The 15,414-nt window shown below is 37.4% G+C and overlaps 1 protein-coding gene across 6 annotated transcripts in view; it reads left to right on the forward strand.

The window, feature by feature from the left end:
- ARL15 (ARF like GTPase 15) overlaps window positions 1-15,414 on the forward strand; it is a 227,468-nt gene that overhangs the window by 8,064 nt on the left and 203,990 nt on the right. For 4 of the 6 annotated variants that reach the window (XM_088157350.1, XM_088157352.1, XM_088157353.1 and 1 more), the window contains exons 2-4: window positions 1,124-1,139; window positions 3,030-3,120; window positions 3,737-3,793. The exons of 1 other annotated variant lie outside the window; for it this stretch is intronic. In XM_088157350.1, the coding sequence (XP_088013476.1) occupies window positions 3,740-3,793 (54 nt within the window). In that variant the 5' untranslated portion in view covers window positions 1,124-1,139; window positions 3,030-3,120; window positions 3,737-3,739. Of the gene's footprint in view, window positions 1-985; window positions 1,041-1,123; window positions 1,140-3,029; window positions 3,121-3,736; window positions 3,794-15,414 lie in introns of those variants that run through there. One more of the 6 variants, XM_088157348.1, reaches the window with a different exon arrangement.

Here is a 15,414-nt window from a genome sequence, read left to right on the forward strand (position 1 = left end):
AAACCTGCATATTTTATACACTTGTACTGCTAATTTTTACAATCTTATACACTGAAAAAGATGCAGATAAGAATACAGGTGGAAAAACTTTTTCCTGGAAGATCCAGCAATTCCAAGTGATTACTGTGTTGTATCTCTTCATTATAAACGAGCAGAAGTGTGCCTTGATCTTCAGTGTATTAAAGAAACGTATCATCAGAAAAAACCTCTAGCATCATCCTTTTTTTGTGTTGCTTTCTGTTCTTGTGGTCTTGGAGTTATATTCAGTGCTGTGATTTATTTAGGATTGTCACAGTGAATGAGGTCAAGGTGAGTATCTCTGTTGGGTGTCAGAATTGACTAGCTCCCACAGTTCTGTCAGTTGTTGAGCCTTTTGGTTCTTTTCTGAGGACTTGATTAGGATTGCCCTCCCCTTTTGCCCACCAAGGTTCTTGGGGCTAGTGCTTTCAACTCGGTGCTTGCTTGGAAATCATCAGTTGCAGAACATGTTCTAATTAATATTTTCAAAATCTGGTCTCTTGTAAAAATTATGAGTAGGGATTTAATCTTGTATTTGCTGACAAAATAGATGTTATTTAAAGCAATGGCTTTGTGAGTTGCAGACTGTGTGCCTGTATCAGAGCTGAATGAGTTTTTTTTTGTTTTAAACACCAAATACTGAAATAGTTTTTACTGATATTTGTACTGATAGATGAATACTTGAAAAAAATAGAACAGATGCTTGTTTTGAATTCAATGTTGCACAGCTGCAGGGCAGATATCTTTCTAAGTCAGTATAAACAGCCACATTTTTACAAGGTACGGTTAAAATAACAAAGTCTTGGGTCAGTAGGAAAGTTAGGCATGAGTTTGATTTCCAGTGGGAGAAATTATTTAATGTTTATGAGATAACCCTTTGCCTAGGCAGAAGGGTGCTTTTTGGCAAAGATGCATGCATATATTGTTTGACATATTTGATCTGATGACTGTGTTTTTTTTGCTTTAGACATGTGAAGCTGCTTCTGTGAAGAATTAGTCTTTGTAGAATTGTGTCAAACAAGGTATCTTTCTTTCATAGAATTTGTAGGTATATTTTTACATTTTTTTCTTTTATTTTCATGCTTACCGTGTAAAATCCTTTCAGAAAGCAACAATAAACTGTAAGTAAATTACATGCAAATTTTTCAACAATTGTTTTGTTGCCCAATTTTATGGTCCCAAGTGAGTTGCACAATGAAGCAAGCAATGAAAGATTACAAGTATCAAGAATAAACTTCCCATTGCAGCAACAGATTATCATCTATATCTTAATTCAGTGGTCGGAGTGATAGTCTGAAGGATAGTATCACTAAACTTTTAATTATTTAAATCAATTCCTGTCATTTTTTCAAGGATTAAACTGAAATACTACTGGGAGGGAATGTAAATTTTCAGAAGGAAGGATAGGTAAATATAATAGATATTATTATTAGTTCAGTTTAATTAGAGTAGTTAGATTAATTAGATTAATAGTAACATTGGGTTTAATGACCCTTTTGCTACAACAGAGTGTAGTTTATAAGGATTATCTTGGAGGCTAGAAGGAGGAATTATAATATTTCACTGGGAAATGCATAAGGGAAACGTTCACTGGTACTGTATGTGACAGAATTTATGCCTTATAATAATAGCCTATGGTTTCAGAAAGTTGACAGTAGCAAACCCAACAACAGATAAATAAGTTAACACAGGATGTTAGATGTTAGGATGTAACACAGGTTGTTTTATTTTTCTGAAGCAAGGACCTACAGGAGCTTGCTGGAGAATTTGAGTAGCAGCTTAGCTCTCCCACTAATGTATAGCCTGGAAGTACTGAAGAAAAATTTGAAAAAGAAACAATTTATAATGCTATGCTTGTCTAGAATAAAAGCAAACTGTATACATGGAGAAACTATAATGGTTTGCTGCTGCTGCACGTTTACTTCTCTTGCAAGCTGAAATAATAATTTACTTTGTATATAAAGTTGTTTCTGCCGGCAACATTGATTCTGCCAGGATACTGAAAATGCAAATCATTCAATGTATCACCCAGTGTTTAAGTATGGGCTTAAATTGCCACAGACCAAGGTTAAACATTAGGAAACTTTCTAGTACAGAGGGTAATGAAGCGCTGGACTAAATTGCTTGGGGAAGTCATCCATCCCTGAAACCTTTGGAACAAGGTCTGCAAATACTGTCAGGAGGGGTATGGCTTATGACCCTGCCCCACCACTTTGTGTAACTGTAGGATTTCTTGAAGTCAGTTCATATTTCTCTGTCACTTTTTTCTTTCTGGGAGAAGCTCAGAGCACAATAGATAGACTTGGATGTTTGGTGTTAAAGCTGGAAAAAAAAAATCTCCTTGAATTGAAATGGTGTTTTGATTCAGCATTTCCTTGTTGTTAATAGCATGCTAGATTACTTCCAGCAAGAAAAGAAAATCAACTGTGCTGTTGAAGATTGCTTTCAGATTTTTGTGCTGTGCTTTTTGATTTTCAGACAGTTCAGTGAAATACTGTTTGTTTAAAATTTAGATGTAACAGTTAACAGCAAAAGAAAAATCTTGCTACACATTTTTTATTATAATTAATTATAATTATAATTAATAAGATCTGTTATTCTGATTTTTTTATATCTCAATTCTAACTAAATGGGTATTTCAATTAAAGGATTTTCTGGTTTTTTTTTGGAGGGAGGCAAAATTAGAAAGCAGATGCTGAAAAGATGTTTTGGCTGGTATGTTTGAAGTCTGTATCATCCAGCACTTTATCTTAGATAATGTGTGAACTTGTTAAACATGTGATAAAAATGTTCCACTTGAAGGCTTTAAGTTTTGTCTTTCAAATACCTTTTATAAAGTAATTCCTCAATTACTCTTCTGAATAAATCATTGTAAGCTTAGTTTATTTTACCTAGTTGTATAGGAAATATTGCAAACATACAGTAGTTTTTATTTTGGTGTTGGAGAGCTGCATTTATTTCCTGGCTTTGTTGTGCTAATTAAAGAAGGTGTTTTTCATCTGTTTCATCAGAAATTCGTAGTCCATCCTCAGCCTCTCTGGGTGACTGCAGAAGACATAGAATTGTGGCATCACAGCAGATTGGAAGTTGAGCAAGTTGAGGGTAAAAACTTTCAATATGATTATTCCCAGCTATAAGAACAGATTGAATAAAATGTTTTATTTTCATGTTCTACTTTGAAGATGAAAATACCAGAAAACTAAAGTAACAAGGCTCCAGAAATGTGCAAACATTAAATTATATGCATTCTTCTGGTATATAGAGGAAGACAGTTTCAGTGATGATAAAGGGAGAGAAAAACTGTAACATATAAACACAGAAGCTCTTTACAGTCCACTAAGAGGCCAAAAAGCACTCCATTAAAATGATTCTTGCAGATTGTTTTAAAATCAGAGTAGATTAAAAAAAATGAGACTGAAAGCTTACATGCAAATCATTGATGTTGTTTACAGGCATTTTGGGAATCATTAGGTAATTTGAGACCTATAATGAAATACTGAACTAGTAGGTGTGAAGGTGTTGACACCTCTACACTTAGCTGCTTCTGTATGAAGGGTAGTATATATCTGTATAACCTGAATTTATATGGCATTTTTCTCAGGTTGTTTAATACAACCTTGAAGAAGGTGTTTCTTTCAGGGTAGAGGGGAGAGATGGGAAGAAAAGTAGTTCTTAATAAATAGCATTCTTGATAATGTCTTTATTTTAATTCCTTTAGACTATGTCTGAATGTATCCAGCTCTCATTTGCTGTTTGTAGAATTGGCATTTACACGGTAAGGCAATGTTCTAACTAACTATTTTTTGTTAGTGTTAATGCCATTTGAGTGAAAAGAAGTTACTTAAGTTTTTTAGGATTGGATTTAAGTAATGCAGATATAAAAAGGGATTTGTCATGCTAGTTTGCATAAACAGACTACAGTAGATTTTTGTCCTGTCAAAGATTTACTAAAACCAGAAGAGAAAAAGTATCTTCCACTTTAGTTAAAAAAGGTAAAGAAAAATTTAGCCAGCCTCCTGAGATATAAGAAAATTTAGAATTCATGTGCGTCAGTTGCTGAGAATTCTTGTGTAATGTAATTGCTGGAGGGTTTATGTACATTTGCCATTAAATACCTATGATGTTTGAGTAATGTCACATATTAAAACATGTTAGCTAAATGCACATATTTAAAATTTTGTCTGGAGAGCCTGAACTTTTTGGAAATGCTGTTAAGTTAAACTTACCAAACATTATATAAAAGAAATAAGAAGCTTACTTCAAGTATGTGTCTCAAATATGCTAGCATTTTTTTCTGCTCCCAGTTGTTCTAATTAATGAGGAGAACAGTTAGATGAATGGGGTTTTATATGAATTAATTTTAACGAATACATTACAATACTGTAGTGTAAACAGAGCTTACACAATGTATAAGACTCAGTTGCTCAAATCAGGCTTCATATCTTGGAGCTTTTGGAGTGGGAATGCTGCTCCTTCTGTTAAGACTTTTCAGGAGGAAGCCTGGAATGTACCATTTCATACAGTCAAAAGTATAGGTGAGTTTTGAACAACAGTGGTGAGGGCTATGTGCCATCAGTAAGTATTACTTGAAGACAGAATCTCAGAGCTTAACATTTGCTTTTGTTCATAGAATTTGGTTCCAGGTAGTGTTTAATACCTGCTTGAAGCTTTCTTTTTTCCCCATGATGTTTGCCTGCTTTCTGTTTTCAGCATCTGGAAGTCTTTTAAATGGTAGAAAAGAAGAGTCAAAGGCATATTTCCTTATGGTACTTAAATTTCTTAGGAAGACTTTCTGTCTAAAAATTCCTGTGTGATAAGATTATACTATCTTAAGGATCAGAGAAGGTTACAGTCTGAGGTTTCAATGGCTGCAAGGTACTCAAATGTTCTGCCAGTTCTTTAGAAGGTGTGAGCAAGCTGTTCAAATTAATTTGAGGGAATGTCCAAGTGTAAATGCGTGTGTATTGCAGGGCTGAGTATAAGCAGGTAAAACGTACAGCAAAGTACATCCTCTGACAGTAATTGGTTCTGTTTTAGTTTAAAATAGGTCAAGTGTTGTCTGTATACCAGAGCGCCCTGCTAAGTTGTGATAGCTGCAGTTATAGTGATAGCTGTCTAACTGGTATCTTCGGGCAGCAAAATACTTAATTTTATCAAATGTTTTAAACTGCAGAATAAGCAGAGCTAGCTTCATTTAGTAAAATGCTGAAGAAGATTAATTTCATTGACTGCTGGTACTTAAGGAAGGATAGTGAGGAGGATGATGACTAGGCTTCAGAGCATCCGGAGATGTAGTGCTGTGGCCACAGTGTACAGGGCAAGGCATGGGTCCCATGTAAAGAGCATTTGAAGGCTAAAATAGTTCCTTTAGGACAACGGTAGGTGTAAAGAGTACTTGCTTACATAAAAATGGCTGTCATTGGAAAGGTGAGATGATCTGACTGGAGGGTAGGTTTGGACAGCTTTAGTATGATAGTAAACAGAGAGGCCTGCTGAAGTGAGAGCTGTGCAGAATCACAGTGTGATAGTTTCTGCCTCTGCACCATACCCTGCTTGTGCTTGTAACTCTGTCACTGGATTGGTTGCTCAAGAGTGTCAGCAGTCTGGCAGCTATCAGCTATTGTGTGGTCCATACTGATGTCAAGAAGCAAACCACAAAACTCCAGTTCGTATTTCCCTTCTAATTCCTTAGGTCTTGTGCTTTCTGCTGCATACTATTTTGCAGATTCAATCGATTTTCTGTTTACTAGTTAATTGATTTTTATCCAAAATCTAAGCAGTCTCTCAGATGTCAGTCCTTAGCTGCACCATGTGTTCAGCTTGTACTGAGTTACTTGGACACTTCCTGTTCTGCATGTCCTCATGGTACAGTGCTGCAAGTAAGGCTCATCAAGCTGCTTATCAGTAACACTCTAAAGCACCCATTACATCAGCTGTACTACACCATTAAATAGGCTTCCTGTTTTTATGGCATGTACGGATTATGAGATGGAGGAAGAGTTTATATAGTGATCTATGGCAAAACAGTGTGTGCTGCCTTCAGCTAGGTGAAAACCTACATCTTTGCAAGAATACAGAAGGAGATGTAATGCCTATTTTGAGTGAATTAACTAGATTACTTTGAAGTGTATACCCTTGAAGGGAGGAGGAGCAAAGCAGAGACGGTTAATAGAAAAACTATATCAATATTTGTAGGGATCTGAAACCGACAGAAGCTTCCTTCTAAAAGGAAAACATCATCATAAACTCAAACGAAAATTTTGGGATTAAGAAATCAACCAACCAATGAAAACAAAACTCAACATGTTTCACATAGCTAGTAGCTTCTCTCAGAAGTACCGGTTTTTCAGGTGCATGTTTCTGCTTCTTCCACCATACTAGTGTCTGCATCAGATGTGTCAATTGGATGTGTGGGAACAGGTAGATAAATTTGTGAATCTGCCTGACTGTGGAGACTGTAAGCATATGGCAGCTTGTAACAAAGGTTATAATTTATTTCCTTTCTGTTTCTGATTTAATTTTCTTAACCAGATAAATGGTTAAGAAAACCATCTTAAAATAATGATGGAGAATTCTACCTATATGAACCTCAGAGAGAAAATAGTCCAAATTTTTTTTTGTCTTTTAAAACAGTTTTTATGATAGAACACTTGCTACCTTTATACATATTTAGGACTCCATCTTGGAAACTTTGTGCATGTTTGTGTGCCTACACATATACTATGGAAAGTTCTCTGATATTGTGTACTAGCCCTTGAGACTTTTTTCTTTTCATCTATTTGCACATAATTTAAAGCTTTTTTCAATAGGGATAATAAGGCATTCTTTCTGTCTCTAACCTTTAAATATAAATATAAAATGTAATTTTCACATCACTTGTTGTTTTGGATAGAAAAACAAGGAAAGAAGCCTCTACAGGGGTGAGAACCATGCACAAATACCTAAGGAGGCCTAGAGGAAGCATAGTCTTTTACTGGTATATATTAGAAGGAAAAATACTGGAAAAATGCATTTTCCTGTTTCAGGAAATTAGAAAGCATGTTTTTCTTGGTTTCAAAATATGGCGTCAGTAGACATATAATTTTGTTTCAAAGCAACATAAGGATAACAGAAAGCTCCCTTCAGCTCCTTCTGCTTTAAAATGCTGGGTATGGCAAAAGTGATGCACTGTGGCAACATTACATCGATGTTGGTATCTTCTTCCTGAAATAATGAGTAACCAACACTTCAGTTTTAGTAGCCTGTTGGCTTGAATTTGCGCAATGCGAAGTGGAAATAAATCACGCATTTTTACAGCTTTGCTTGTTATAGTTTGTATATGGTAAGTATAGTAAACGATGGAAATGTGCTTTTAGTTTTCTGGTTTACTTTGGACTTACTTACATTTGTCTTTGTTTATAATAAATAAATTCATGTCTTCAAATGGTTTGACTGGAATCAGCTGTTGTGCTAAGGAATTTGTCTAATGCTAGAACAAAACAGAAATAACATTACTCATGAAGTGGTGGAGAGGATGCTGTTAAAAGAAGAGAAACCAACTGAACTAATAACTAAAGACAGTCGTGAAATAGGAGGTAATCATGGGAACATGCCTGAGAGGTTCCTGGAGCCAGCCTGTGAGTGTGGAAAGCTTCCTATGAGACTCTTCCCCTCCCTGACATAGTTTCCCATTGGAAAATACTAAGTTAAAGTAATAACAGTGTTCATTTAGAATATCCTGTCTACTCCTCCCTTTCCCATGTCGTGTCCTTGACATGAGCAGCAAAACAAAAGCCCGAAAGTGCAGCAGGAAAAAGTCCTTTTATGTGCTACCCTTGGGGAAATGTGGATAATTCCATTCACAGTCACTGCTGATATTCTGTGGATAGACTGTTGGAAAGGAAAGGTCTAAATGTTTTTAATTTCCAGCCTTAAATAAAAGGTTCTTGCTATCACTCCAGTCTTGGCAGTGACTTGCACTGGGTGGGACTGTGCCTGCTTTGTGGCTGCAAACCTGTAGTCAAGCTGCTTGGACCGTGCTAGTTGTGATTTGTGTTGCTACCAACCTAAACAGGAGAAAGAGGGGAAGACTGTCCTGATCCATGTGTCACTCTGTGCATGTGAATGTTAGATACATCTTGGGTTTTGTACTATGAGCTGAGAATATCCTTTGTACTTGTCCTGAAATAAAGGAACAGTTGTAACATTTTTTCAAATGAGAAAACTAAGGTGAAGGGGGAAAACATCAAGGCTGGGCCAGGAATGTGGCCCAGAATACAATTTTCTTCCCTGTCTCTCCATAGAGTTTGTTGGTTAAGGTGAACTGTGCTGACATTGCTGAGAGTCACTCTCCTTGTGGCAGAGCTCATGTTACTGCTCAAAGAGCTCAGCAGCTTGGTGCAGCCAATGCTGCTGTGACAGCACTGCTTCCCTGGGCTGCTCAGTGATAGACACTGGGTTTCCAGCTCTTTGAGAACCTCTGACAATTAGTAATAGATTTCACTGGGACATGTAGGGTTTGCCAAATTAGCTTGTTAATTTTTGTCAGAATCTGTGTTGGACAAACTTGCATGTTAGAATAGAGCTTTTTCCTGGACTAGGGACTTGGACTAGTTTTCGTTCCATCTGATTTGTCTCTGCTGTCCATGGCTCCTTCCTGCTGTAGAGAACAGCAGTGTTTTTCCACGGGCCATTAGCTTTAGGGAGAAAAAGCCAGATCATCATTACAAAAGTCTACAATCTTTTCTATTCAGACAAGGTGCTGTTCAATTTGCATTTATCAAAGCTGTGGGGTTAGTTATCCTTGTACATAAGTGCTGTTTTGCTTCTTCCCTTTGGAAGTCAGGATCCTCACTCTTGCTGCCTGTTCAGAAAAAAGTTGTGTAATGTGTTGTCAAAATGTTGTATTTTGCCTTCATGGTGCTCCACATGGAAAATAAATTACTCTTGTTAGGCTCAAGTGATGCAGGGGGTGGTGGTATGAATATGGAATTTTTCTGATGGCCTCTGCTGAGCATCCTTTTTTGGATGTAGCCTCTTTAATTATATAAATTAAAAAAAATATTTTAATTGAATATAATAACTTTAAAATGTAATATGTAAGTACATTGAAAAGTAAAAATATGCAGAATTCTGACAATCTCCTATGAAAAAATGAAATCCAAGGTGCCCTGAGATTGTGGACTTTGAAAAATAGCATGGGAGCATGTGGAATTAGTGGCAAATTGCTAGGAAATTGCAGTTTGGCAATTCCTCTCAGGCCTGGATTTCTCCTGTCTCTCAGGTCCATTCCCAGGCTGACAAGCTGACTACAGCTTCAGTTAGGGAGGCAGTCTCCCAGAGTGATAACTTGGTGAAAAACAGAAAGGAATTCATAATAAAGATTAACACCTGGTGCCTTTCCCGTGGGACATCCAGACATGCTGTCCCAGGGGATGTTTGTCCCAATTGTCCAATGAACTACTGTCCTGTCCTAGCTGCGTGTAACACACTTTAAATATGGGATGTCCCTACAATAAAGTTGGCCTTTTTCCCCAAAAGAGGTCCGTGTGTGTTGCTGTCTTTTCTCTCTCTCTGCAGTGCAGTAACCACACTATTGCAAATTACAAATCACTTGAGAGGATGAAAAAACTAGAAGTGGCTCTTCAGCGAAAGTGAATTTTTTCTTTCACATTCTGTAATCCAGAAGCTGGAATCATGCATAGCAAGGAGATGTGCAAAAAAAGCAAATTGATTTGCAAGGATTCCTGACTGGGCATTTCAAAGCAGTGATGAAAAGCAAGCTCCCTGTGATTATGGTCAAAGTTGCATGCCCTGCTGTCTGTGTGCATGCAGTCACATCCTCTACCTTGCACAGTTGGATAAGTAAGAATCTAATAGGTGATCTGCAAGTGGAAATAGGGAGCAACAGTAATATATATCGCTCATAATATTTTACTTGTAGCTGCAGGGTTTTTTTGTTGTTCTGTTTTTTTTTTTAATCATAATCTTGCCAAAAACTGTGAGTGAATATGAGTTGTAAAGATTCATTGTTAGTCTGTATTTGTCTTTGACAGCAATTGGACAACCACAGAGCACTAGAAATTATGCTTGCAGAATAATTGCATCTTTCACAAATGCCATATTACAGAAGATGTGGGAAATTACCTGTTCTGCAGGTCCTAAACTTATGTTCTGTGAGCTCAAAAGTTGTCTGTTTGTCTTAGAGTGAGAGAAGATTGCTTTTTCCTGTGAACATGCATGCACTGTGTCCTGAGGGCATCAATGATAAGTTACTATTATGATTGCTACTGTAAATAGTTCAACTCTGTTTTCTGAAGACATCCTTTTTGTTTGTTCAAGAATAGGTATCTGATAAGGGAAGAAGTCACACAAGTGGATAGAAGATTTTAAAAAAAGGAAGTGCATCAAATACCACAAAACTTAATCTGTTAATGACTTAGCTTTTTTTTTTTTTTTGGTGGAAAGACACTTCTAATTCTTACCATCGCTGTATGTATATCTATGATGTTTTTAGTTTTTCTTCTCACCTTAAAGTAGAAAATATTTGCCTAGGTATTGATGTTAGTTTTCAAAGGGGTTTGAATATCTGTTGCTACAGCATCTTTATAATTACAGTCTGCTGTCTTCAAAGTAGTTTGTTTCCGTGTGTAATTAAATCCATAAATGCTTTTGGAAAGGTTGTTCTTACAGCATCCTTTAGAGCCTTTTAAAGTAAATGGTGCTTCTAGATCTGCCTTCTATTATAATCAGTGTTTGTATTTTGATCAGTTTGGTTATACTGCACACAAATCATAAAGCTAGTTATATTTTGTTATATGAAAACCTTTGAGTGCCATTTCATTTTTATGGCAAGGATTTATATAGTACAAAACTATATTGAATTTTTACTGGGTTTATATTGCTGGGTATTATGTTGTTTAAGAGTAGAAAACAACAGTGTTTAATAGATGCTATAAATTCATACTATGGTTCCACTACTATGACTATATATACTTAAATTTCAAATGGAAGCTTTTAAGTAAGCAAGTGTTACTAGGATCGTGAAAGCCATTTTGGGCAATAGACTTTTAGGAAACAGTAAAAATATGAGAAGTGGTGTAAGAATGTATTTTATCAGGGAAAGCAAAGGCTACATACAGCTGTGACATGGTGTGTTGTAACCACGATTTTAAAATTCTGTTTCTGGTATCGTCACAATTGCCTGTGTCAACGCAGGCAAAAATCTGGTACCTCTGCAGCAATGTTTGTCCCAAGGCTTCCTAAACTTACAACTTGATTTATTTTAGCTTTATTTAATGCTACCAGCGATCTACCTTGTTTCACTCAATCCTTCTAGTGTCCTTAGGACCTCACAAACACAAATTATTTGTCATGCAGTTATTTTATCATGGAATGTCCTATGTTGGAAGGGACTCATAAAGATCATTGAGTCAAACTTCTGACACTGCACAGGACAACTCAAAAAATGCCAGCATGCATGTTGTCAAAATGCTTCTTGATTCATATACTGGGACCTTTACACATTACAGAAAAATAAGGTTGGTGGATCTCAAATCCTGTAGAGCTTCTCATCTGAAAGAGGTTTTTTTTAAAAATTAGAGTAAGGAAAGCAGCAACAGCCAAGGGAATGAAATGTCCTTTTTCCTCCTCTTCTCCAAATCAAAGTGTCATTTGAGACAGGGATGCACAAGTCTGCTGTATGTTTCCTGGGCTTCCAACAGGATGCTGATGACAGAGCAGAGAGTAGCTGCTCAGTAGCATTTTCAAAACTTCATTTCAGCCTTGGGCACACGCTGGCAGCATGTTGAACAGATCCATGGTATTCCAGTAGTTTCTTTTTCAAAACAAGCCAACATGTTTCCATGCTGTAACTGTGACTTTTAAAAGGGCATGTAGTGATAGGAGAAGGGGGAATGGCTTTGAACTGAAAGAGGACAAATTTAGGTCAGATATTAGGGAAAAACTATTTGCTGTGAAGATGGTGAGGCCCTGGTACAGGTTGCCCTGAGAAGTTGTGAATGTCCCATCCCTGGAAGTAATCAAGAACTGGTTGGATAGGGCGTTGAACAATCTGGTCTAGTGAAAGATGTCCTCAACATTAATAAATGTTGCATCTCAGGCAAAACCCACGACCCAATTTTTTGCTTATCTTTGCTTCAAATTCCATTAATCATGGATTTTTTAAACTACTCTTTACACTGTAATGTAGTTAGACAACATACACTTTACCCTAATGGAAGATAATTATTTGTACCTGTCGGAGGTTGAATTGTTCCCTTTTCTTTCTGCGGAATTTTTCCTATTGTTATGCTAAGTATTTGTGGCTACACCTTAGTAGCAATAGTTTTCTCTTGCAGGGGAGTGGGGGATAGGGGGACACTGGAAAAGGAAAGGTGGGACAGGGGCCTGGGCTCTCACTCTCTCTCTCGCTGGTGGAGTGGAAGGAAGATGGCTGGGCTCCTACCTAGTGTCCTCTCCGCCATCCCAGTGCCAGGAGCCACGTTCCCTGCCATTGGACATCGCTCTGCTGCTTTTTCCCACCTCATCCTCCTACCTCTGGACACTCTGCCGAGCACCACGACCGACACCGTGAGGGGGGAGCGGCTCCTCCATCCCTCTCAGCCCTGGGCGCTGCCGCCATCACCCAGCGCCTTCAGCTGCGCGGGGCCTGCCCTGCCCCCAGCACCGGGAACTGAGCGCAGGGAGAGGGCTTTGGCCAAAAGGGACTGGAACTGAGCTACACTGCTCTGGTCTGTTGTCAGTTTTTATAGCTGGTGTTGTTTCTGCTATTTTGCCTGAAAGCCTCTGATTTCAAACTATAATAATTGGAAGGGAGAGTTGCACTCTCCATCTCAGGAAAGGGGTTCTCGCCTTTCCTTAGCAAATACCTGTCTTTCAAACCGAGACAGTACCCTAATTCTAAAAGTACACACATTTCCAAAATGCAAGGTTTTGTTTCTTAACCAGTGCTGTGTTGTGCTTGTGTTGTCTTGGAGATCTGCTTACTTCATTTTGTTGTCATCTTGGATTGAGCGGAAGACATTCCAGTGCAATTCTCTGGAATACATATGTACAGGGTCATACCTAGAGGCCAGACAGAGATTGATACTCTGTTCCATACTGACTCAAGTCTCTGCTGTGACAAGCAAGCTACAGGCAGGCAGGGATTACCTCAAACACATCAGTGTATTTGGATACCATGCAAGATCTTGCCAAGTGCACTTCTTGTCTATGTGTGGAAAAAGAGGTGGGATATGTTGTGAAGTTGAATCCTTTTGGGCAAAAGATCTGGAACCATGAAGGGAAAGGGAAGCAAATGTGTTGACTAAGACTTGACAAAGACTTCTGGTTATTGACATCAAGACTTACGTTTCAGATGCTTTTGCCTTTTTTTTCATAAGAGTTATATGCTGGTTTTTTTCTCTGCTTGAATTTATTGGCCATAAAAGAGAATGAATCTACTAAGAGAGAGGCTCGAGAGCAGATTGGGTCATATTGTGGGATGTTAGAAGGAAGTAACTCTTAATTTCAGTGGTTCTAAAATGCTTTTCACTGTGTCTTGACTTGACTGACTTGACTTTGAACAAGAAGATGACTCTGAAAGGGATGAAGTGTGGAAATTCACACCTTGTCATACCAGATTAAGAAGCAGTGGCCACAGTAGGTGAGACCGCCAAATACTGGACCTCAGCCTTGCAGGAAAGAATAATATAGGGATCATAAAAGAGTTTTAAATCCAAATAACCCATAAATAAGAAGGTATATTGAAAAAGAAAAAAAGAGGAAAACTAACCATCCAACTAAAAACCCAACTCCAAACAACTAGAAAACCCGAAAAACAACTACTGTGGAGTAAACTAAGCTGAATCAAGGCTCTAGGACTATTGGATAATGAGCAAGAAAACCACAATAAAAGAAACTGTTGTTATAGGTGTGTTTTGTGCTAAACCTGTAATGTAACATTAATTTTTTATAAGCTATCGCTCTCCAATAATAATTTAGTGGATGATAATTCAGCTCTAGATGGAGAATATGAATAAAGTTCTTAGTAAGTACAAAGTCTGAATGTATTTGGAAATGCCTATGGAACTCTAACTCATGATATTTTTATTATTCACTATGTTTGTATTCCCAAATCTCACAGATAGTGGCTCAACTTTGCCTTCCCAATGAGACAGAAGCTATTTTGTTTTTCAGCAGGCTGAAGTGAGGTGTAAAATGTAAAGGATTTACTCATACTCCACAGCAAGTTCTAGGCAAGATCTTGTGGTTCTGAATCACAGTCCATGCCTTGGGTGCCTTATACTTCTTTAAGTATTTAAATACTTATATAAGCCTTCTGCTCTTTTTGTCATTCAAATTGGAATGTAATTAGAATTTGTTGTGATTGGAAATTTGTGAATTCTAGCATGGTATTCAGAAAATAGAGGTTTTGTGTCTTCATTTATGGGAGTTAAGGATTTTCTCTTTCAAAATTCTGTAATGTAGGAAGCTCTTTTCTGAGGAAGGAGGATGTTAGTAATCTGCTCAAGGTCTTGAATAATATGGCAAAGAATGCCTCTTAATTTCATGTTGTTACTTCTCTGTCCTCCTCTGGCTTCTTTCAAGCTTTCTTTACAAGGCTGCTTTATATGAGATATGTGCACCAGGTAAGCTGGCATCTATTTTTCTCTTAGCATTTGATTCTAAAGAAATAACCATTTTTTCCCCATAGATGTTAACTGTGATATTGTGTGTGACCAGGGTTCAAGATTTTCTGGTTTTGATTCCCTCTTGCTCTCATTGCCAGAATATTTTTGTTAAGAAAAGCTGCTTGTCTTATATTTCAGCATGTGTATTACCAGCTCACTGTAACAACTGCCACAAGGAAGGACTTAGTTTCTTAACGATAAGGTATTCAGTAGAGGACTGAAAAGAAATTATAAAAGTGGTATATAAATTTTTGCAATTATATGCTCAGTAATTTGAGCTATTGCAAGTCTCTGTGTTGGTGTTTAAGCACTGAACACTGCTGCATTCCTTAGCTCTTAAATTGACTTAAGTAACTTTCTGCTGGCTTTGTCTGTGTTTTGTCCTGAAAACCGACTCCTTCTTTGAAGAATAGGCTTTGAGTCTTGGTGGGGCTTTCCAAGATTATTTTGGGCTATCAAAAAAAGTCTTTCTGTAAAGGTCTTTTTAATAGGTATTTTAGGCTTGACAAGGTTGAAATATACTTTAGGAGAAGTGCTTAGAGAGACGTGTTTTATAGAGAGATGACTTAATGGATTTATGTGTTGCTGATACAAGACTGCATGGCACAGATTGGTGAAGTATAAGAAGCCTCAGAAATAGGGAGTCTCCCTTAATGCATAAATGTTTCTGTTTTTCATGTTCACATGATAACATCATAACAAATAGAGCTGAAAAGAGTGAGAG

The sequence above is a fragment of the Sturnus vulgaris genome, chromosome Z (assembly GCF_052056855.1).
Source record: "Sturnus vulgaris isolate bStuVul1 chromosome Z, bStuVul1.hap1, whole genome shotgun sequence".
NCBI lineage: Eukaryota > Metazoa > Chordata > Aves > Passeriformes > Sturnidae > Sturnus > Sturnus vulgaris.